The 23,414-nt window shown below is 40.6% G+C and overlaps 2 protein-coding genes across 2 annotated transcripts; one reads left to right on the top strand and one right to left on the bottom strand.

Annotated features, from left to right (window-relative positions):
• The first annotated feature begins 11,041 nt into the window (after positions 1–11,041).
• On the top strand, positions 11,042–12,961 carry pla2g12b (phospholipase A2, group XIIB). The gene is made up of 3 exons (XM_078273418.1): positions 11,042–11,071; positions 11,790–11,955; positions 12,843–12,961. Exons 1-3 carry the CDS (start codon positions 11,042–11,044, stop codon positions 12,959–12,961), a joined length of 315 nt encoding a protein of 104 aa, XP_078129544.1.
• A 1,234-nt stretch (positions 12,962–14,195) lies between these two features.
• Positions 14,196–20,473, bottom strand: oit3 (oncoprotein induced transcript 3). Its single transcript, XM_078273609.1, has 9 exons — positions 20,448–20,473; positions 19,497–19,906; positions 19,162–19,272; positions 16,816–16,938; positions 16,570–16,692; positions 16,115–16,275; positions 15,517–15,929; positions 14,515–14,614; positions 14,196–14,354 (listed from the first exon to the last, which is right to left on the bottom strand). The coding sequence occupies exons 1-9, from the start codon at positions 20,471–20,473 to the stop codon at positions 14,196–14,198; spliced, it is 1,626 nt and encodes a 541-aa protein (XP_078129735.1).
• Positions 20,474–23,414: the final 2,941 nt, after the last annotated feature.

The raw sequence follows: 23,414 nt of genomic DNA, 5'->3' as shown, positions 1-23,414 counted from the left end.
CAGCTAAAGACGAAACAACGATTTGGCAGGAAAGTCATAGCCAAGCAGGACCTCTGGGCTGGAATACATGTTACTGAAATGCATGAGAGGAAACTACAAAAAGTGAGAATGGTCACACAAACCATGACATCACACAACTAGTTTAGTTCACATATTTCTAATGTGTCAATTTCACATGAGATGGCAATTCTGAAATGCCTGCTCAAACTCTTGCAGAAAGTGCATGAATAAAGACAAGCACAGCCTCTCACACGTGTGTGTGTGTGTGTGTGTGTGTGTGTGTGTGTGTGTGTGTGTGTGTGTGTGTGTGTATGTGTGTGTGTGTGCATGCGTGCATGTGTGTGTTCCTGTCATACCCAGGAGCTGAGTAGGTTGTCAGTGCACAGCTGGCCCAGCCGAGACCGCCTTGCGGTGTTCAGTGACGTCTTTGATGATGTATGTGAAAGCTCGCCAGTATATGGACGCATCCTGAGGGAAATTAAGGTTTTTCCATTTCCTCTGTACCCACTAGCACATTTTTAGCATGTGTCGTCAGATGTATTAGAGCCAAGAGAGAGTGAGTCCCTGGTGTAGCAAGCGGAAGTAGAGCAACCACTGAAACCTGGTCACGATGAGTCTGGGAGCAGGTCATCACCGGGCAACGGTTGCATTACTGCTCATTCATAAGAAATGTTTTGCAAGTTTCTTTTTTGCACACAATGGCTTTTCTCACACTGTCAGTAAAACTGCTTTGCATGTTTATAATTTTGCATTGCACATTAGTGTTTGTGAAACAAAATAAACTGATCATTGCTTGACATTCATTTGTTGTAGGCTAATGAGTAGACAGTGAGGTGGTCCAGCAGCCGAAATCAAAAGAACATATATATATATATAGGCTATATATTATAATCTTATTCTACAGCGTAAAACTACAGGAAGACTACTTTTGATTATCCTTTATGAGGACACAAAGTAAACAGCTAAACTGTTACAGTAACCTGCTGATGTGTATTATTTGTTAACACACCAGTAGCTGGCTATTTCATGATCTGTAGCCGGCAGTTGTGTCCATGGTAAATGTTTCCACCATCACCTGTAATGCAAAGCTGTAAAGCTTGTGCTGATTAAAACAATGTAACAAACCTATGAGCAGTACATTGAAATATATTATTAATTCCACAATTCCAGTAAAGTTTTGATTTCATCTACAAAGACACATAATAAAAACAATCCACAAAATACATAGAGTGAAATAATGTTTTCTTTCTTCTTCCAGACAGATTATGATTTGTATGTCAACCACTTGATGACTTCCCAGTCATCACTACATGACACGGTAAAGCACAATACTCATAATGTATTCAAATAAATACGTAAGACATATAAGAAGAAGACCTGAGACATGGTTGAGACTTTCTGGCCTTATTTCCTGTCAAAAAATTGAGTCCCTTCTGTGGGTGTCTGATTGACAGCAAGCATAACATACAGTAATGGCTTCATGTTTACTGTGATGGATTATCAAGCTCAGGCACTTTCAACGTCTAGAAATTGCTTTTCATACTGTGTGAGAATGTGTCCATCTTCTAGAAGGAGTAACATTAGCACTAAGTTGAATACAAAGTCCTTGTAGGTCTTTGGTGTTTTTTGCCCCCAACGTCTCCTCCCAGGCAGCGCGGCAATGGTTACCATTGAGCGTCCTTGTAATGTAACAAAACTGCACCTATAGTTCAAAGGGTCAAAGTTAACTCTGTCATTCGTTTTCATGGTAATTTGTCAATTAGGAACCCGAACAGGGTTGCTGGCAATGGGGTCTTTTTATTCAGTGAAAAGATTTTTTTTGACATAGCAGAATATGTTAATGGGGTTGGAGAGTTGTACATTACAGATTTTGTAATGTCTTGGAGCCTCAAATCATTTTGCAATAGTCACAGAACAAGCATGTCTCTCAAGCATCTTTTGCGCTTGTCGCAAACAATACAAGTGTTAATATGTTTTTGTTGTTCTGTTACAGTCGCTGGATACTTCACTCAAAGATCTTGGCAATGGCAAAGTAAGGCAAATGGAGTTGGAAGACGCTGAAAAAGAGGTTTGCAGGCTGGAGCAGGTGGCCAGAAGAGCTCTAGAGGAGAATAAACGGTACTGCAAGGATCTGTCTACTAAAAAAAGTATATATAATTACATACTGTGTCATTATTTTAAGCACGTTTGTTCTTTTTTTAACCTCAGAGTCCAAAATGAATCGCAGAATGTTCCAGCTATCATAGGCCCAGAGGACAGTAATATGAAGAGTAAGTCTCAAGACTGCATTGGTAGATCTAATCATTAGTAAACCACTTCTAAGCACTTGCCGTATATTAGCCTGCAGGCAGCAGCACATGCGAACTTTTCAATGTCCTGTGTTCAACGTGTCTTTGATGTGGACTGACTGAACAAATAATGACTTTGTCTTGCCAACAACAGGCATAAAGAGAGTTTTGTAGTTTCAGTGAGTCAGCTGTGACTTTATAATCCCTGCAGGGGTGTGTATGTACTAGTACACATGTAGCACACAGTGCATTCATGCTAGCTCTTCTGTGTTTGGACAGATACATATCTGTCAGGGCTGCAGGACAGCTGCACCAACAATCTCCAATCCAAGAGGCTTCAGGTGTTGAACACGTGGAGGGAGATCCAACAGCTGGAGGAGGAGATTAAGGAGAAGCTGGTGTCCTCTGTCACAACCACTGCTACTGAAGGACGCATCAAAGACCTAAAGGTGCTGCTGGGAAATAAACTGTCTGCTTATACTCATATATTCTGCCCTGTTTCTCACAAGTTTATGAACAGCACAGCTAGACTGTTGCATCGCATTGTGCATCAATTTTGTCTTTGTGTTTGTTCAGAAATAAAATTAAAGCAGGAAGAGCAATTGGTGATTGCTAAAAATGCATATGGCTGCAGTTTTTATTTAAAATGTATTTTTCTGTTGGCTTCCAGAAAGAGATAATGAGACTGATCGCCTCAAATGACTGTCTGAAGACCACAAACAAGGCAAGGGAGTTTGATCTTTTTCCTACCATATCATAATTTTTTAAAGCATTATAGATTTGAAATGCTGTCTTACTCTGTAAAAATTGGGCCATGTTTTTTACTGTACTTTTCTCTCAAGGATCTGGAAAACAACATCAACATGGTGCTGGACAGAGAGAAAGCAAGCAAGGCGTTAAGAAGGTACATGTTATATTGCACATACTGTACTGTGAGACTCAGGGACTGGTGACTCTTTCTAACCTGCTGCTGCTTTTCTATGTTTTTCCACCAGGATGTTATGGGACGAAATGCATTGTGATCTACAAACAGAGAGTAAATAGCTTCATCAGGTAACTGGTTTACTTCAGCAAGTAAACCAGAGGATCATTTCTTGATATCAATATCCAAAGTGCAATAAAACGAAGTAATATGTATTAAATAGAGTCACATATTTGATTAGCAAGCAACTTAAGTATATTAGCTTATAGCCCTTGAGTTTAGTACATATAAAAATGTTTTTGTCCAGAAATAACACTGTAGACCATAGCTTAAAACTACCACCAGTATCAGCAAGCAAGCAATGACACAATGTACAAATACTCCGTTACAAGTTCTGCATTCAAAAGTACATAAATATTAGCAGTAAAATGTACATAAGATTCAAAAATACTCATTAAGCAGATTGGCCCATTTAAGAGTGTTATTCATGAATATAAATGTTTACTATTTTATTCTTACTCATGCAATGTTTTAGAAGTATTTAGATGTTATGGTGGGTTGAGGCGACGCTAATATGAGCTACTTTATATACTGTTAGTTAAATCTATAATAAAGTACCCTATTTTAAAAGATGATCATGTGTTTTGTGTGTTGTTGAAGGAGATGAACATATTGTGAAATTGTGAAAAAAAGAAGCTCTAGAGAGAGGGACACTGTCTCCCAAAAAGCCTACTGAATGAAAGTAGAGCTTACTGAAAAAAAAAAAAAAAAGAAAAAGATATTTTTTTAAGAAAACATAAGCAAACCGACAGTCTGGTGTGTGCTAAGTGACCTGGTTTACAGTCATATTACACACAAACAGTACATTGTATGAAACCTTATAAGTAAGTTAAGCAATCACCCCTTATTTCTTACTATTTCACAGTATTTTGTGTTTATGATCTGCTCAAAAGTATGCTTGTTTGCTGACTGCTTTCAAATATATAGCCGATGGCTTTAGTATTACACTCTTAAAGAATTTTGATTTTTGTAAGCCTTTTATTTAGCTTTCATAGCATTGGCAGAATAACACTCTCAAAGTTTTTTTGTTTTTTAATTTTGTAAGCCTTTTGCATTTATTAAGCCTTTATAGCTTTTGCGGAATACACTCTTAAAGTGGGCTTCGAACTTGTTAAAGTTCGAAGACCTCTCTCTACATTCCAACAATTGAACTGTAGTCAGGCCCGGATTAAGAATTCAGAGGTCCCTGGGCACAATGTCTTGTAGGGCCCCCCACCCCACCCACACAATCAAGCTTTTGAATTTGTGATTACTATTTGCTGGTAACACCTCTAGTGAGCAACTAGCTGGCATATGCAAGCACATAGTGCCTCACCTTTACCAATCCAGTTCTATGAATCAAATTCTTCCATAATTCACACATAAACACATACACACACCCATTAATGTTCCTTCCTGTCTGTCTACATGGTGTCATTATCTGAAATGTAAAGAAAATTCTTCCCCTCGCTTGTGCCCCAAGTGCGCATGGGCCCCTGGGCCCGTGCCCATAATGCCCATTGGGTAATCTGGTAAAACTTAGCAAGGCGGGTTGTGACTCTCTCTCTCTCTCTCTCTCTCTCTCTCTCTCTCTCTCTCTCTCTCTCTCTCTCTGACGAAAGGCTGCGCAAGGCATCCCGTTCAGCATTGTAAAATCTAGTATTATACTAATATTATTCTACCAGTAGCCTACCAGGGACGTCGTTACGCCTGTTTTAGGGGTGCTGAAGCTACACTAAAATGTCCCTAAGCCCCCCCAAATAATAAGAACAACAATAATAATTCGATTTTTTTTTTTTTACAGTGCACTCTGTATCACTAACTACGGTGAATCAATCTTCCTTCACCATTCATCTGTGTGTGTCGGTGTGTAGTGTGTATGTTTTAAGATGATGATGCACCCTCTCGCTGCATTGGTGTGAACTGGCAGCTTTCAGAGCGTTGCAGACCGGAGCATTGCAAGTAACTGGAGGATTTATCTCGTCTTGTCGCTACTCTTTGGTCTGAACTCGCTACTGCACACACACACACACACACACACACACACACACACACACACACACACACACACCGATACACACGCAGATGAATGGTAAAGGAAGATTGATTACACTTAGTGAGTGATACAGAGTGAAATTGTAAGTTGTTTTTAACGACCTTACCTAGCTATGTTTTCTTGAGGTAAAGGAAAGGGGGTATTTGGTTTGCTATGGAAAACAATAGTCTAGCTAGAGTGAACAAGCGAAATACAAGAAATAGTTAACCTAGCAAGCTATCCACAGCTCTTTATTCATTGCCAATGATATAGCCTATCTCTATAGTATTCTAAAACAAAATCAGTCCCCATAGAATGTTGTTGTCACTGAAAACTAAATGTCATAGGGTCCCTGTTAATGCTATTGTACCGGTGTATCCTTCAATTCATTGAGCAGATGGATTTTCGAAGATATTTTAGCAGAGAGAAAGAGAAGCAGGAGATTGGCAGGGCAGTTGATTCTGAGGGAGCCAGCATGATTGAGGTCAGTAGTGGTCTACAGGTCTAAGGAAATGTAGGGTGTTTTGGTTTCTTCTAACAATAAGCATTTGTTGGCAGGTCTGGGAACTAAGGCATAGCCTAAACAAAATTATTTCATTATATTTATTATATATGCTAGCTATATTCTGAATTTCTGACCAACTTAACTTTCTGCATTAATTGGCTGTGATACATTAAATAAATATGTAGATGTTGCCTAAATGTAGGCTAGGCTAAACATGACTATATGCCCACAGATACACATGTGAAAATAAACATACAGTATATACAGTAATCATTACTCCAAATCTTTTATTCCTTCCACCATCAGGTTATTATATTCAGACAGTAGCCACTTTAAATAGGATCCTTATCAAGAGCTTACATGATAAAGCATGCAGCGATGCCTATATATTTTTTTTCTTGTACTGCTATTTGTCATATTTGTTTAACTTACAAACTTATTAGCTGTCCGACCTCTTGTTTGTCTGTTTTTGGACATTTTGGATGTTGTTTCATGTGACCAATTTGCATTTCGAAGTCATGAAATTAGCATCAGGGTTTTGTTTTATCTTAAAAGATCACACAGAAGGAGAGGCTGAGGAGGAAAAGGGTCAAAAGTCAAGCTGCTTGAGGCAGGGAGAGCAAGCGTGTCCAGAGACAGAGGAGCTTGAGCAAATGGAAATAGAGAGAGTGGGAGACCAAACTGATCCAGGGAGAGAGGAAGAGCAAACAGACCTAGAGAAGGAAAATGACGAAGCAACTGCAGCAACTCCTTCCAGTAATGTGCATGATTTAGGTGACAAAGACACAGGGCCCCGACAGGTGAAGCTGAAGAGCTACCCACAAGATAGTTTTGGTACACAGAAGAGGACATTTCACCACAACTGGTTGGAATATTCAATCAACCGTAATGCAGCTTTCTGCTTCCCATGTTGAGTGTTTGGCAAAAACATCAAACGTGATGCTTTTGTCAGTAGTGGTTCCAAGAACTGGAGGAAAGCCTTGTTTATATTTGGCAACCATGAGATGGCACACACATATAAGGATAGTGTTGTTGCATGGAAAAGCTACCAGGCAACTAGCCGACAGGGAGACATTGCACAGATGATAGCATCTGCAAATGTAAGTGAGATAGCGGAGAGAAGAGAGTATCTAAGGCGAATTGTTGCAGTCACTTCCATGTTAGGGAGACAGGGAATCCCCTTTTCGTGGCAATAATGAAGGCGAAGATGATCCAAACAGAAGCAACCTACTTGTTTTCATGGAGCTTTTAAAGGAGTTTGATCATTTCCTTAAAAAATATAAACCTCCATCAAATGCTACCTATATCTTGCCAACATCTCAGAACGAGATTGATTGTTGTGCTCAAGAAGTGACCAATGTTATTGTATCTGAGATGATAAAATCCAAAATCTATGCCATTATGGCAGATGAGGCAAGAGATGCATGGTCAGAGCATGGTTTGTGTTAAGTACGTGTCAGAGGGGGAAGTGAAGGAACGTTTCCTAGCACTTCTTACAGAGATGAAGTCATTGGATGCCCAGTCCATTGCCAACGAGCTGCAGCAGCAGATCCAGAACAATGGTGTAACAGAACTTAAGTGTGTAGCACCAACATGTGATGGCGCAGCTGTTATGAGTGGGTCCACTGGAGGTGTGCAAGCATATTTTAGAAGGTTCCATCCTGAGGCTATCTATGAGCATTGTTATGCTCATGAGCTAAACCTAGTGTTGTGCCATACTTGCAGGCCTGTTTCAGAGGCTGTGGAGCTTTCCACACTCGCTGGGCTCGCTGGGCATGCCAGCTGCAATCCATTAATGCCGTTCTTGAGGCATTACCTACCATTTGTGAGTGTCTCTCTGTCAAGCCATAGCTGTTGGTCTTAGAGCAAAGCTCTACAACCTCTCAACAGTCTATGCACTACTGATGTTTCAGGCACTTCTGTCTGTAACTCAAGGACTCCACAACCTCCTAGAGAAGAAGACTTTAGACCTGGCAGAAGCTTTTATGGGCAAAGAAGCTGTCTGTGACACACTGAGGGGCAAACACACAGATGCATTTGCCACAGACCTGTATGAGAGAACCAAGGCCATGTGCCACACACACACACACACACAGTATCCCAGAACCACATGCTAAGAAAAGGCATAAACAGAAGAAAATGGAGGATTTTGTGTTGGAGACAACCATGGGTTCAGGCACTGAGTTGATCAGCTCATAGACCTTGAAAACCAATTTGCTTTTCCCCTGTGTGGACAGGATGGTTAGTGAGCTCGAACTAAGATTTTCTAGTGTACATTCAGGGCTCCTAAAAGGCATCCAGGCATGCGGCCCTAAATCTGAGAACTTATTTAGTGAATCCTACTTGGATGAGCTTGCCAGGAACTACAGCATTGACTTGAAATCAGAGGAGGTTCTCGTAACAAAAAACTTTCTTACCTGCAAAACAGAGGCTGGATGTCCACCCCAAGACATGTTAGCTGTGCACAACCTCCTAGACCCAGACATGTCTCCCTCTCTGAGGGCAACCATCCAAGTTGCTCTTACAGTACCTGTGAGCAGCTGCTCTTGTGAAAGGCTCTTTAGTGCATTGCGTCAGCTTCACTCCTGGCTGTGTCAAACAATGGGGCAGAAATGGCTTCACAATCTTGCAGCCATGTCGATTGAAAATGACATACTGAAGCACCTAAGTCACAACAGAGTGATAGATTTGCCACCCTTAAAAACAGAAGGCATTCTTTGATGCGTCCACCCACGTAGACAATAAACACAATATAGCTGTTGACTGTGGTTTTGAACATTATTTTATTCTCAATTTTACTTTATTTGAATACTGCCTTGTCATTGTTGCTTTATATCATACATTGTATACATCATTTGGCAGAATAAATCATCTCAAACTCTCAAACTTGTGTTTGTTCAAATTTCACTATGACCTTGAAATTCGGGTTCTTGGGTTATGCTGTATATAGCATTCTTTGGACAACTTAACTTATAGAGAGAGGAATTAGATATAGTATGCTATTACTTTATCACACATTTACATGAGCAGACAGATAGCATTTAAGTAATTGCCTACAGAAGAACTCATCAGGAACACAGTGTGGTCTAAGTAAATGCAGCTTTGATGTGTCTGAAGCTACATTACAGTAACTTTTGTTGAACAGAGTAGACATGGAAGAAGATATGTCTGTCACTTTTTACTTGTTAACATCTTGGTTTCTTGACTGGTTGTTGACATAAGTGTAGTTCTAATACAGTAACAAAAGATGTGAGTGCAAAGATTTTGCAAACACAAGTTACAAATACCCTGGGGGCTAAGCACCCCCTGTCTTTAAATCCCAGTGATGTCCCTGACCAGTACTATATCTGTCAAATGAATGTAGTGGAGTAAAAGTAGTAGTTTTGCCTCTGAAATGTGGTTAAATAGAAGTAAAAAGTGGCATAAAATGAAAACACTCAAGAACAACTAGCTCAAGTGTTCAAAATTGTGTTCACACACAGCTTTAAGTAATTGTATTAAGTAAGAGGACGTCAGGTTTCACAGTTTCCAGTCATCCATCAGTTAAAGAACAGCAGTGAATTTGACACTTAACATATGTTGTTTTAGTGGCCCAGTGAAAAGTGAAAGAGCAGTGCTTGTCCCTCCTTTATTACCACCACTGAGGTGCCCTTGAGCAAGGCCCTTAATTCCAACTGCTCCAGAAACTGCTCAGTGTAGAATGTGTAGCAGTATGAATGTGACAGGTCATCGTTGCAAATGACAATTTGTTCTTAATCGACTTACCTGGATAAATAAATGTTAAATAAATGTTAATGGATTATAAATAGAACTATTTCTAATCATAATAAAAAGGCCTGGATGTTGTCACAGCCATCTTTTTCTGATTTTTTCTGTATGGAGCTGTGCAAGAACAAGATACCATGGAGGATTAGGAGGATACAAGTCCTCTCATTTCTAGCTACAGGAGACACATTTGTACTGACTGAATAAGGCATTCGGGGGTACCTGAAACCCCATAATAACATACTTTACAACTTGTATCCTTAAAACAGACCTCTGTTGTTGGACAGGGACATTAAATAGGAAGACAACAAAAAATCAATATCCACAGCATCAGGAGCAAATTACTCTTCAAACACCAGATGGCAGCAGAGACATGCCAAATGAATAAAATAACTTTCTGTTTGTCTCTGTACTTATTCAGTGCTAAGTGTCATTTAGTCTGTGACACAGTGAAGATCTTTTGATGTCTTGATAGAGGTCACAGGCTGAAATACCACTATTAGATGTGCTGAGTTCAAAAGAAAATACGAAGAGGGTTTTTCCTCTGTCCATGTGACATTTTGAGTCATAAAAATCCAGTTATAGCTTTTGTGGATGAAACTGATGGAATTACTCATTAGATGTGTTCAAGAATCACAGAGAATGAGCGGATTACAGAACTTATACAAGCTTTCTTTGGATTGATATGGGGTGACCTTTGCCCCCAATGGGAGAGAGTGCCTTGCTGTCTGCATGAACCTAATCATAGGTCAAAGTCTGCTCTCTGGCTGGCAGAGCCAGTAGGAGCACAGTGTGTGTATGTCCCTCACTGTCTAAACTCTTCTCACACTGTTAACAACACCTTCACCTTGTGCAGAGCTTCCTCTGCTCGGATTGTCACCAGTTTAACACCATGCTGCTTCGGACTGCGGTTCTGCTGCTCCTCGGCGTGTGCACGGGCATGTGTGCCACTTTAGGCCACTACCAGACTCAAGCAAAGGAAGAGGAGGAGGTCCCTGCTGTGCACTCAGCTGCTGTTACTGACGGTGTTTTAGCAACTGCCTCTGTAGATGCAGATGAAGAAGCTGGAGCTCCTGCAGATACCCAAGTAGATGATGTGCCTGCAGTTGAGGAACCTGCAGCTAATTCCATTTTTGGTGACAATCTATTGGCTAAAATACTTGCAGTGGATAATCCAGCTGCTGACAAACCAGCAGTGGATGTCCAAGTAGCAGAAGTTGCAACAGCCGAAGAGCCAGAGACAGACAGTGATAGGCCTGCTGGAGACGCCTCTGTTGTGGAAGCTCTTATTGGTGAAACTGTCACCCAGGAGCAACCTTCTTCTGAGGCGGAGGAGAATGACATTAGACCAGTCGAAACAAACCAGTCCCTGAACGAGCCCTTGGCTCATAAAGACGACAACAGCTGGAGCATCAACTCAATTAGAAATAGTTTCCAGAGTGTGCACGGATACTTTGACTCCCTGGTGGAGCTGGTGGGGGGACACAATGGTGTGTGTCAGTACCGCTGCAGATATGGTAAGATCTAATCTTTTGAATTTACTTTTTTTTACTGTTATGTTACTGAGAACCACAAGTATTTTAGTGGCCTGGAGGGGGGGAGTTGTTGCTGTTTTCAAAAGAGCCAAAACATTTTCAGTCTACCTGGTTCACAGTAGATTTTCAAATGCTAATTATATTGTGTTCACACCCCATATTCCTCCTTCTTTCATATGTGTTTTCTTAGCACACTTTGAGTGTCAAATTGGTGTCTCTGCTGTCAGTTTATCTACCCTCAGGCTGCTGATAATGAAACCTGAAAACATTCTGGTTATCAGTCTAGGAGGTAGATGTACAGTTACACAATCAATACATATGTTCTTAAACAGAAGTTACATCTTATCTTTGAAACAACACACACCTAAGAACAGAGATATCCTGTAGACCCAAGGAGTATATTATGACATCAGTGTGTTAATGGGCCTTCACTTTAGTTTGAGAATTAAATGGAACATCTCTGTTTTCGTAGGTAAACCTCCTCAACCTCGTCCCGGCTACCAGCTCCCAGAGCCCAACGGCTGCAGCTCCTCTCTGGTGGGATTCCAGGTGAATACCGCTGTAGGTGGCCCACATAGCACCAACAGCCCAGAACTACATCATTAAGCCCATAATAATGGAGCTTACCACAACCACAATGGTTTAAAATGCTAGGTTCTTGGTAAACTGCACTGACAATACAGTTTTTTTATTTTGACAGCTTGACCTGGGGATCCCTGCTATGACTGAGTGCTGTAACCAGCTTGATATGTGCTATGACACTTGTGGCACAACCAAGTACGACTGTGACTCAGAGTTTCGCTTGTGTCTGCATGGCATTTGCTCTGACCTTAAGAAGAGTCTGGGCTTTGTGTCGAAGGTACAAGGTGAGATATTTGCAGATATTTATATATAAAGGTGTATATGAATGAAACCACCAGGGTATGTAGGCAGTTGGGTTGGGAACCGGAGGGTCGCTGGTTCAAGTCTCCATACGGGACAAAAGTATGGCGGTGGACTGGTAGCTGGAGAGGTGCCAGTTCACCTCCTGGGCACTGCCAAGGTGCTCTTGAGCAAGGCACCGAACCCCCAACTGCTTGGGGCACCTGTCCATTGACAGCTGTAGCCCCCTCACTCTGACATCTCTCCATTAGCGCATGTATAGGTACTGAGCATGTGTGTGTATTTTAGGCCTGTGTGTAATGTGTATTATAACAACAGAGTGAAAACATTTTAATTTCCCTTGCGGGATTAATAAAGTATAAATTATTATTATTATTATTATTATTATTATTATTATTATTATTATTAACATCTCACATGCATTGTGAGTAGGGCTGGGCAATATGGAGAAAATCAGATATCACGATATTATTGATCAAATACCTCAATGTCGATATTGCGACGATATTATAGGGTTGACAATTAGTGCTTTTACAAAATATTTTTACAATTAGATTTTAGATAAATCATCATCAATAATGTGCATATAATGACTAAGTGGTTAAAGGCAAATAATAGAACAACTAGAATAGCCTGGTGAGTTCAGACAATGGCATCCCTTTACTGTAATGCAGCCTTTAAAAACAGGAAAAGACAACACTTACCATATACTGATATTCCGATATCTGAAATCTAAGACGATATTTAATCTCATTTTACGATACCAATATATTATTGATATATTGCCCAGCCGTAATTGTGAGTGATCAAAAAAATCATACTAAACTCTGCCTCCCTCCTCTCTCTATTTTTCTCTGTCTTTTCTTCTTAGCCTGTGATTCGATGGCGGACGCTCTCCACAGCACAGTGGGGACTCTTGGTTGCAGGCCTTACATGAACAGCCAGAGGGCAGCATGTGTCTGTGAGGGAGAAGAGAGGGATGAACTGTGACACAGAAAGACTATGGACAAACTCCTGCATGCTTTCACAGACAAATAACAGAGTCATAAGTATTTCCACAGATTATACTTTATATTTATAGGCTTTTTGTCAAGGAAATACTTCACAAGAGCCCTCTCAAGATTCACAGCTTGGGAGTTTAAAAAAAAGACATAAATGGGGAATGCAGATGAACAGTTTCTTAGGTTTTATTCATAGGCAGTACTAACACATATTAGGTATCTGAATATGACTTTCAGGTTTCTAATTAACTGCCCTATGCATGTTTTACTCTCCATACTCCATTTCATTTTAGGCCATTTTTAGGCCTCTGTGACTCCATTACCATAAATTACTATGATAACTCCAGACAAATTGCCTGATGGGAAGGATATTGTTGGATTAATTTCCTCTAGATAGAAAGACACAATTTAATTCCTCTGCTGCACATGGTTTGTTGTGTTCTGTTATTTATCAAAATAGTCTGCTCAAACCTTAAGTCAGTGTCATGTAAATGTGATGCCTATTACAGCTACTGTACTACGTTAATGTTTGATGTAAGTTATTTGCCAGTTATTTGTTATGAATGAATAAATGACTAATTGCAGTTTAACTGATTAATTCTAGATTAATTGTCAGTGAAGAAGCGCATTAATCATTTTCAGGCAGGGCACACTAATATCTCTTCTCTAACACACTGGGATGTGTGACATGATCCCCCAGCCATCTGAGCAAACGAGTCAGAATACATCTATGGGTGTTCCACATGTATTTGTCAAGTCAGTGATAGTGTGAAGGATAAACCACTTCTATAAATCCACAAAATCTTTAAGCTGTAATCAAGCCTGATAAATGCCAGAAAGTTTGACCTAGAAAAACATCCTTCATGCTGTAGTTGTTACAAATGAACTGTGCCCCCTCAGAATGATTTCTAATAGAAATGTCACTCACTTTATTGCCAGTAAATTGTGCTGCCGGGCAAAGTGGCAATGACACACACAAACTTGGATGTATTAAGCAGAATTTAAGTGATCTACAGCACTGTGACTGACACAGTAACTTACATAGGAATAAAAAAGAGTATATATATACTACACATCATGTATATGTGCATAAGAGAGACTTTTAATATCTAAATAAACTGAAATGGCAAGTCTCCTTTAATCTAAATGTTACTAATTTTGCTGCTGCTGTTGGCTCTCATGGTGTTTTTCTGCCTGTTTGAGTTAATGGCTCTATGTTAGCATCATGGCTCAGGCAGGATGAAGATGGGGCCTCCACTCAGTGTGTGCTGCTCCTGAGGTTCACCGGACCGAACCTCTCGGCGGACACGTCTTTGACAACGCTGGGCACAGTGGGAGTCTCCTGCCCCGCATACTAACACCTGGCAGTGGAGGAACACTTGCTGTAATCAGAGGAGACAAGCTTGTTTTGAGTACAGATAGAGAAGAACACCACCACAGTGTAAGGACACTGGCTGCTTCAGTCCATGCAATATAGTGCTACACAGAAATAACCCCACACACACTGGCCAGCTGGCTCCCAGCATGCTTTTCTTTACTCACTTGGTTGTCCTTGCCAATGAACTTGAAGACAGGGACCTGGTAGTGCTTAGAGAGCTGGTCCTTTGATGAGTACTGTGTCACTGTTTCATCAGAGATACACCTGAATTAGAAGAAGAGGGAAAATAGAGTCATACATGTGTTTGATATCCTTACAAAGTATTCAGTGATCCAGATATGTTTCTAACAAGCCACATCATCAAGGTTAGCTGCCCAAAGGCCATCAAACACTGTTTTTTTAATAGGAAAATCAAGAAAATAGATCACTGCCCTGCTCTGTGTTCATAGAGTAGAGGTAGAGATTTGGTGGAGAAATGGTTTGCCAAAAGAAAGTGTTCCCCAGATAGTAAGGATTTATACTCAAAATATTCTTGTTTTCTTTCCACATAAATCAGAGTACGAGGCTAGTGGCATTTTTCATTTGACATTTCCTTGAAGGAGTGGAGATTTCCTTTCCTGTTCCTATAACCATGAAGCAGCTGATGCTAAGGCTTTGTGGAAACACAGCAGCTGGGTCTGATTCTGTTGACATGTATTACATATCTTGTATTAGTGAGACAATATTAAAAAGACAGAATTCTGCAGTTTTCATTGTGGGCATGAGCAAGACACTTTAAAGGGTCAGTTCACCCAAATTGCAAAATATGGTCATTGCTATACCACTTTATTACTATCACAGCTTTTCTTTGGCTTTCCTGTTAATATAGTGTATAGTATCTATAAATACAGTTTTTTTTTCTTTTTAGCCAGCCACAGTTTACTTAATATAAAGCTATCAGGTGTCAGGGTTAGGAAGACATATGCACATATAAAAGTGATCATGAACTTGAGCTTGAATCCTTTATTATATATTTTAGCATTATAAGGTAGCAAAACAAACCTATTCATTTATATACTCTTCCAGCAGTGCTATTTTGTAGTTCATAAGGCACTTGTAATAAGTGTGCTATGTCATGCAGCGCAAGATGTGGCATTAGAACTGATAAAACCATCCACAGTATTCACCCGTCTTTGATGAGGTAATACTTGAGGGCCTGGTCAGCTTTAGGTCCTGGTGTGGCGAAGCAGCTCTCCACCAGTGCAGAGAGGCCCTCCACCCTCTCCTTTGGCTCCACCCCGAAGAACAGGGAGTCGTGCAGGCGGAGCTGGGGCGGAGTGCGATACGGCTCCGAGAACTCTGCGCTCTTAAAGAGCTCTAGAAAGAAGGGGAAGACTCCCTCACTGTGGCCTGCCAGTTCGAGGGCTGAGCTGCGCTGACTTGCCTGGTATCCGTCCGACACTTGGTACTCCCTGGGGAACTCACAGGTGACTGGGAGCACTAACTTGCTGGTGCGGACTATCAGGTCCCTGCTGCTGCCTGGGCTGCTCCTAGGGAGGCCTGTCACCAGGTTGGTCCCCACAATCTTATCATCTGTCACCTAGGGGTCGACATTCAGTTGACAGCGTTTTAATAGCTTTATCAGCCGTGACAACCTCAAACAACACACATTTAAGGCACTACCCTTTATATATTGTTGTAATCAAATATGTCTCCTAGCCCTAACTGCAGAGACTAAATCCTGAGCACATTCTGTCTAAAAACTTTGAACCCAATGCCTCTGACCTCTACCACTGTGCCACAGGTCTTGAGGCTGAAGCTGAGGTTGATGTGTGTGCCATTGGAAACACCTCGACAAGACGAGTTGGACAGAGAGAGCTCCAGTCCTCCTACAAGGTCCTTAGGAACTGACACAATAATAGAGCTGGAATCACACTGGACTGGCACTGCAGGAAAGGGAGACAAAGATATGACATATTATTATGGTCCCATAACATGGCACAAATCGTGCAAAAAATGCAAAAGAGGAGAAAACAAACCACACAATCTATTTGTTGGCTAAGTACATAAAGAGAGATAGATTATGAAGAAAGTAATCAACATTTATTAATTGATAATAACCATAAATGATGGATACAATCCTAAATATCTTTGGGTTTTGGAAAGAATATGTGAATAGAGGATGACACCTTGGACTATTCCAATATCTAGCTTTCTTATACACAAACACTGATACACACCCTGACATATGTGTTTATCCTCTCCCAGCTCCAGCCCTCTGGGACAGTGGCATTGATAGGAGTCCAGCAGCGAGGAGCAGCCATGGCTGCAGCCTCCATTGTTAACATGACAGCCTGCTATCTCTGCATGAGGTGACAAAGAGACATGAAAAAGATGAAGCACACCGCGTGGTTTCCTGGTTTAACTATCTCGGTACAACATTGACTGATGTGTCATACAGTATGCACATCACAACACAGGTGTACCTCTGCAGTTGCTTCCATCCTCGTCCAGCACACGGCCCGGCCCACACTCACAGCGTCTGGAGCCTTTGGTGTTCACACACACCTCTACACAGCCGCCATTGCCCTTCTCACATTCATTTATATCTGATCATAGGACACACACCACAGCTGGGTCAGGTATTATTATCAGATGAGTCCTTTTTCAATCGACTGAGTACCAGATGGGTGGAGTTTATCACCTCACTTAGTGTTCCGGGAAGAAGATGATGAATCGACTTTGAAGGACTTTAAAACTGCGTTGATAATACTGAGAGGACTGGTAAAGAAATAATGATGGGTGAAATAAAAGGAGGGACTAAAGTGAGAGTGCAAGGGAGTGAGGGAAGAGAGTAAGCGAGGATGGAGAAATGAGACAAAGAAAGGCAGATTTTGTTGATGGGTGAATAATGAGATAATGGGACTTTTCAGGCCGGCTAGTTTCCCACTGCATGCCTTTCACCCATCACTGTGCAACATTCGATGTACCACACACACACACACACACACACACACACACACACACACACACACACACACACATACCTGGAGTCAGCAAACTGTAAACCCAGAATTAGTTGTAGGCTAATTAAACTTTGTAGTGGTCAGTCACTACTTATTCTTTTATGTTTTGTTAAAAAACATATTCATTACTAAATCACATTAGTTGTTTGTAATAATCAGCTTAAGTATACAGTGCACACATCATATTATAAGCAGAACTAAGGATGGGAGGGGCGGGGTCATTTGAACCCTCGATGGTGTTTTTTGCCCCCAACTGCTCCTTCCAGGCAGCGCTGTGACCGCTGCCTCCAAGGCACCTAACCATAACCATAACCATAACCATTGCCTAATCCTAGTGCCTTCCAGGCAGCGCTGCCTGGAAGGAGCCGTTGGGAGCAAAAAACACCGATAAACCATTTGAACTGTTCTGCGCTGAAGCGATGCAAAGGCTCATGGGATAAAAAAGATATGTTCTGAACGGTTTCTGTCCTAGTTAAAGTGTGTTTTAATAATGTTCTGTTAATGTTCTGGGTGTGCATTTATGTTATCTGGGTTTAAGCTTTGTATGGTTGAATTGGTGTCAGTGTTTATCTACGTTTATTGTTGCACCATGACCGAGACCCAGGTGGGGACTGATGGCTTCTGGGCACTGACAATATTCAACAACATACACAGTTGGAAAGTGGTAATTCTGTGATCTCAATTAAACTTACCATGTAGAACATTGCAATAACGTGTAACAAGACTGAATGTGTATTAATAAAACATTTTCTGGACTTTGTTTTGAATGCTTAGTTCTACAAATTGGGCTGTCATTAAGGAAAACAAATATTAATTATCTGAAAAAATTATTTATTTAGTCTTGATAACTACCCTAAATGTTTGTATTTGTTTCTTTGCTTATTTAACCAAACATGCATAATTTAGACAACATAAAAATGTTTACTAATGATTTTTTAGTAATGACTACTAATGTAAACTTGATTTGTCTTCTGCATCAACTTACTGCTCTGTGTTAATACAGCTTGACTTGTTAAGTTTCACCTTTTGTAAAAACTTAGATGGTTTAAGGCAATGGGTTTCCACGCAAATTTCTAGTAAAGTCAACTAATTCGGGATAACAGTGTACAAAAGACAATATTTCAATCTTTCTGTCTATATCGCTGCTCCCTTCATCAGGTTTTGCACTAATCTTTCCTATTTTATGACCTACTGTATCGTATTATTTAGAAACTAGAAATAACTCTATTGGTATGGAATTGGGATATTTCAACACATCCTACAGTTACTCAGGTCATAGAGACTAGAGAAAATGGCTGGAACAGTCGTCACAGAGTCGTGAACCACGGGTACTTGAACCTCAGGGGGTACGTGGAAAGATTGTGGAGTAGCCTGGCTTATTTGATAAAACAGAATTTACTTTTTGATTTAAAAAGATATATCTACATATTGAGTCAGCTAACATCTAAGCAATGTTGTGATTAAGAGTGTGTGATAGCTGGTTAGTAAGTGAGCAGAGATGTTAAAACAGCTAGCTAAAAGTAATAGATAAATGTTGAAATTAATAGCGAGTATGGATAGATAGTTGAAAAAAAAAATAACATAAATGAATAAGTTGTTGAAACAGTTAACTAAAAGTAACAGATCAACATTTGAAAGTGTTAGAAAAACAATGGTTAAAACAATTATGTAAACATACTGCAAAGCCAATCTGATTGATTTTGCTTGTTATTCATTTTCAGAAACCATTTCCAGCCTATCTGTCTTCCATATCTGTTAAACAACTTTTTTGTTCCCTCTCTTCCTCGCTCTCTCCGTCTGTCTCACCCAGGCATGTTTGTCTGTCTGGTCCCATGGCAGTTCCAGGTGCACAGCGACAGTCAGACTTGGGACATCTGGGACCTGCACACTCCACCTCATCACAGATATCATAGAAATCTGTGCAACACACACACACACACACACACACACACACACACACACACACACACACACACACACACACACACACACACACACACACACACACACACACACACACACACACACACACACACACACACACACACACACACACACAACAATAGCCAGTAAAATGAAAAGTAACTCATTTATTGGATAAAAAAATGATTTTTATATACACATCGGACATGTTCACTCACGGCCACAGTAAACATGGAAGCAGACTGAGGGTTTGGGCAGGCGATAGACAAAGTATCCTCCAGTACAGGCCTTTACATCGGCACTGGCGTTCCACTGGCAGCAGTTGTCATTGAAGCTGGCACAGACAGGCAGGGTGACGACACCCTCGTGGGGTTGAGGGTGGCTTCCGTTGAGCCAGATGGGAGCATGGGTGCCACAGTGATTCTCAGAGATGCAAAAGGTGGGCATGGCATCCCCTGCCATACCAGTGAAGCGGTACCATTCTCCAGACACGTGGCTGTCACACAGGGGCACACCGGATGACTGGTTGACGTGGTAGTCTGTGTTCCTCCAGGGTTCATTCAGGCTGATATAGGCAGAGCATGGGTCCAGGGCTGTGGTAGCAAAGATGAACAAAAAAAAGAACATGATGTAAATGTGTGTTTTACTGTAAGATAAGGAGAATGAGCCAGAGAAGTTGGTTGGGCAATGTATAGAGTCTGAAAGGGCAGTGGTGGAAAGTAACTGTTTACTTAAGTACTGTAAGTAGTTTACTTAAGTATTTTCATTTTGAGCTATTTTATATTTCTAGTCCACTAGAGAGACTATGTGAGAGCCATATATTGTGTGATCTTACTTTGCTACTGTACATATATTTCAAAGCTCTAATCACTGGTTATTTTTCAGTTCAGGACTGTCCATAAAAACATATGATAGGTTTACAAAATATTAAAAATGTAAGAGTTAAATTACCCAACAGTATATGGAGTTGTTAAAATTAGCGGCTTACACATTATTGTGACAATGATGCATCAATAATAATATACACATATACAGTATATAGGCTCTATACTGTATAGTACTGTAGCTACTTCTACTTTTGATACTGTAAGCATATTTTGCTAATGATACTTATGTAATCTACTTTCACCTAAGTGAAATTTTGAATGCAATACTTAATTACTTCTATACAGAGCATCATTGTATACTGTGGCATTGCTACTTTTACCTAACTTTAGTTAGTTCTAAATACTTCCGCCATCACTGTTAAAGGACCAGTTCACCCAATTATCTATCTATCTATTTTTTATTTTGAAAAGAAAACATATTTGCTCACTATATTCTTGTACAGCCAATGCAAGTAGTTTTCTTTTTATCATACCAGGGTTTGAGATTTCTGACTCCACATCAATATAATGGAGGTAAAATAATAATAATATTTAACAATCTTTAAAAAGACATTCAAAACAGGGGCACTCTAGGGATTTAAGGTGTCAACCATGAACCACAACACCCCCGGTTTGAATTCAGTCGGGGACCTTTGTTGTAAGTCCTTCACCATATCTCTCCCCCTCATTTCCTCTTAAGTCAGCTCTGTAAGAAAGGCATAAAATGCCCACTAAAACTATTTCAAAACAGGGTCCTGGCCCTATTACTCATAATAATCACAGACCTCATTGCCAATACTTTTCAGTAGAAAAGTATTGGCAACTACCTGCATGGATAGATACCAATAAATGTGAGAAAATATGTTTTATTATTTTGGTGGAAGTAACCATTTAGAAAGGTTCACATTTCTGTCCAGTCCGAGCACTATATCTCATGTTTTGTACACTTAACCTATACAGGTCACTTGAGCAAACGTGTTACCATGAAGCAGACCTTTGAACCGCCAAGATAAACTGTAACACATAGTCAATTTTCATTGAACTAAAAGCCAACCACAAAGAACTCTTTATCCAGTCCTGTCAGTGGTGACTCTTTTCACTACAGCCAGCTTTGCAGAATCAGGAGAACACCTGAATGAGCAGAGCAAACAAAGTGCAGCAAAAACAATCAATAGTCTCTCCCTCACTTCATGCCCTCTCAACAGTGTAATTAAGAGGTAGACATAAAACAAAAGGAAAGAACAATACATGAGGCAAAGTGGGCAAGAGTTAGTGTTAATCACTAAGAATTAGCAGAGATGAAGAAACAGCTGGAGGCTGATCAAACCGGCAGTAAAGCATCTTCAGTGACAGGCCAGGAGTCAGGAAACATGACAGCTTTACTGGAGCAGTAACCAGTCATGTAACCAAACTCAATTTAGTTGGATTGATCTGTATAAAGTATCCATGTTTACGCTTTCCTGTACCTGTAATGAAAAGTGCTTTCCGTGTGACATCTAATGGAGGCCAAGGTTGACCAGAGGTTTACAGTAACAGTTCCTTTTACAATAAAAATGAAAACACATCCGAACTATGGTAAGAAAAATTGACTGACATCTTAGTTCCTGGAACTACGAAGAAATATACAGTATGTATAAGATGGGACTCATTTTGTGACCATAAATGATGTCACCACACACGTTGTTTTTTACCCTCCATCCACTAATGGGCAGTCCATCTTGTTGCTACCTGCTGCTCCAACAAAAGCAGAGGGATCAATCCACGGCCCACTGACAGCAGAAACGACCAGTTTTGGAGACATACGACTGACCAAGTGTTTCTGCTCGGGCAGAGGACATAGCTGACTCATGCGGGTGTATGCTAATGGTGGCGTTAAATCTTCCAGTTGGGGCTTGAATAACTTAATATGGCTATTAAGGGAACTTGGAGCCAAGCCTGACCTGAGTCAGAATCCAACCTCTTATTTGCACAGATGAAGATGAAGACCCAGAGTAAACAGTGCCCAACCCTATTGTTCTTATTTATAAATATTTTTTGTTAAATGATGAAGCTTGGTGCCCGGATAGCTCAGTTGGTAGAGTGTGTGCCCACATATAGAGGTTTACTCCTCAACACAGTGGGCCTGGGTTCAACTCCGACCTGCAGCCCTTTGCTGCATGTCATTCCCCCCTCTCTCTCCCCTTTCATGTCTTCAGCTGTCCTATCAAAGTAAAGGCTGAAAATGCCCAAAAAATGATCTTTAAAAAAGAAAAGGATGAAGCTGATGATATTCTATTATTTCTCCTACTGTCTAAACATCCCATGAAAAGACAAAACCTCATCAATTAGAATTAATGCGGTAACACTGAATGTCCTGCCTAGATTTCTCTATTGTTTCAATGTTTTGTTTTTGCCCAAACATTTCTTCAAATCTATAGACCAAATCATTACCAGGTTTTTACATGGTGGGAAAGCAGCCAGGGTGAGGAAATCATTATGGCAAACATTTCAATTCAGTGGCGGACCTACCCTACCTAATTTTCTGTTTTACTATTGGTCAGCACATATACTCACATTGACTTACTGGCTTCAATCACTACGGTCATTAAGTGTAGGTTGGAGGTTCAATCATCAATCATGTTCCTCATCTTCCCCAATGGCTCTACTCCCCTCCTCCCTACTAATGAATCCTTCCAGATTTACAAACAGCCCTGTGATGCTGTCTCCCCTTAAAATTTTAATTCAGACGTAATTATTTTTAAGTTTATTGCAACCTCCACCCTGATGCCTCTAGTGAAGAATCTTCTATTTCTCCCATCACTCATTGATACTACTGTGTTGAGACCTCTACAGAGATGGCACTGTTTGTAGCTTTTCAGTATCCTCAGATTGCTTCCACAACAATCCCATTTGTTTTGTTACTTTCAAGTTAGACGCTGTGCCTCATCTCTTTTTCCATGCTATCCTTCCCTCCCCACTATTGTAACCAACCATAGGATGACCTTCTAACCCTAAAACACCACCAGAAATCACTCATATCCAAGACATATGAGTAACTCATGGCTTTTGACATTCATTCTGTTGCCAAAACTTACTAGAATTGCTTGGGAGCAGGAACTGTGGGTGGATTTTACAGATCAGTGGTGGGATAAAGCTGTGCATACGATCAAGCACACCTTGTGCCAGGCTGGAACGTATACAAGATATTCAAGATGTGACAGACATAAATCTGAGAGATGTCACGCTTCCACTTGTAACCTGATATAGGTAGTGATAGGTAGGCTCGTGGCC

Source organism: Sander vitreus, chromosome 17 (genome assembly GCF_031162955.1).
Source record: "Sander vitreus isolate 19-12246 chromosome 17, sanVit1, whole genome shotgun sequence".
NCBI classification, from domain to species: domain Eukaryota; kingdom Metazoa; phylum Chordata; class Actinopteri; order Perciformes; family Percidae; genus Sander; species Sander vitreus.
This window is presented reverse-complemented; position numbering and strand designations above follow the sequence as displayed.

What these genes read in the sequence shown, in the direction of transcription:
- pla2g12b (XM_078273418.1), top strand. Translation starts at nt 11,042, where the DNA reads ATGGTGTGTGTCAGTACCGCTGCAGATATG. An exon ending in TCAGTACCGCTGCAGATATG is followed by an intron (nt 11,072 to 11,789) that starts GTAAGATCTAAT and finishes TTATTTTGACAG; the next exon opens with CTTGACCTGGGGATCCCTGC. An exon ending in CTTTGTGTCGAAGGTACAAG is followed by an intron (nt 11,956 to 12,842) that starts GTGAGATATTTG and finishes TTTTCTTCTTAG; the next exon opens with CCTGTGATTCGATGGCGGAC.
- oit3 (XM_078273609.1), bottom strand. Translation starts at nt 20,473, where the DNA reads ATGCCACAGTATACAATGATGCTCTG. An exon ending in CAGTATACAATGATGCTCTG is followed by an intron (nt 19,907 to 20,447) that starts TATAGAAGTAAT and finishes ACACATTTACAT; the next exon opens with CATGTTCTTTTTTTTGTTCA. An exon ending in TCATTGGCAAGGACAACCAA is followed by an intron (nt 14,355 to 14,514) that starts GTGAGTAAAGAA and finishes CTCTGATTACAG; the next exon opens with CAAGTGTTCCTCCACTGCCA.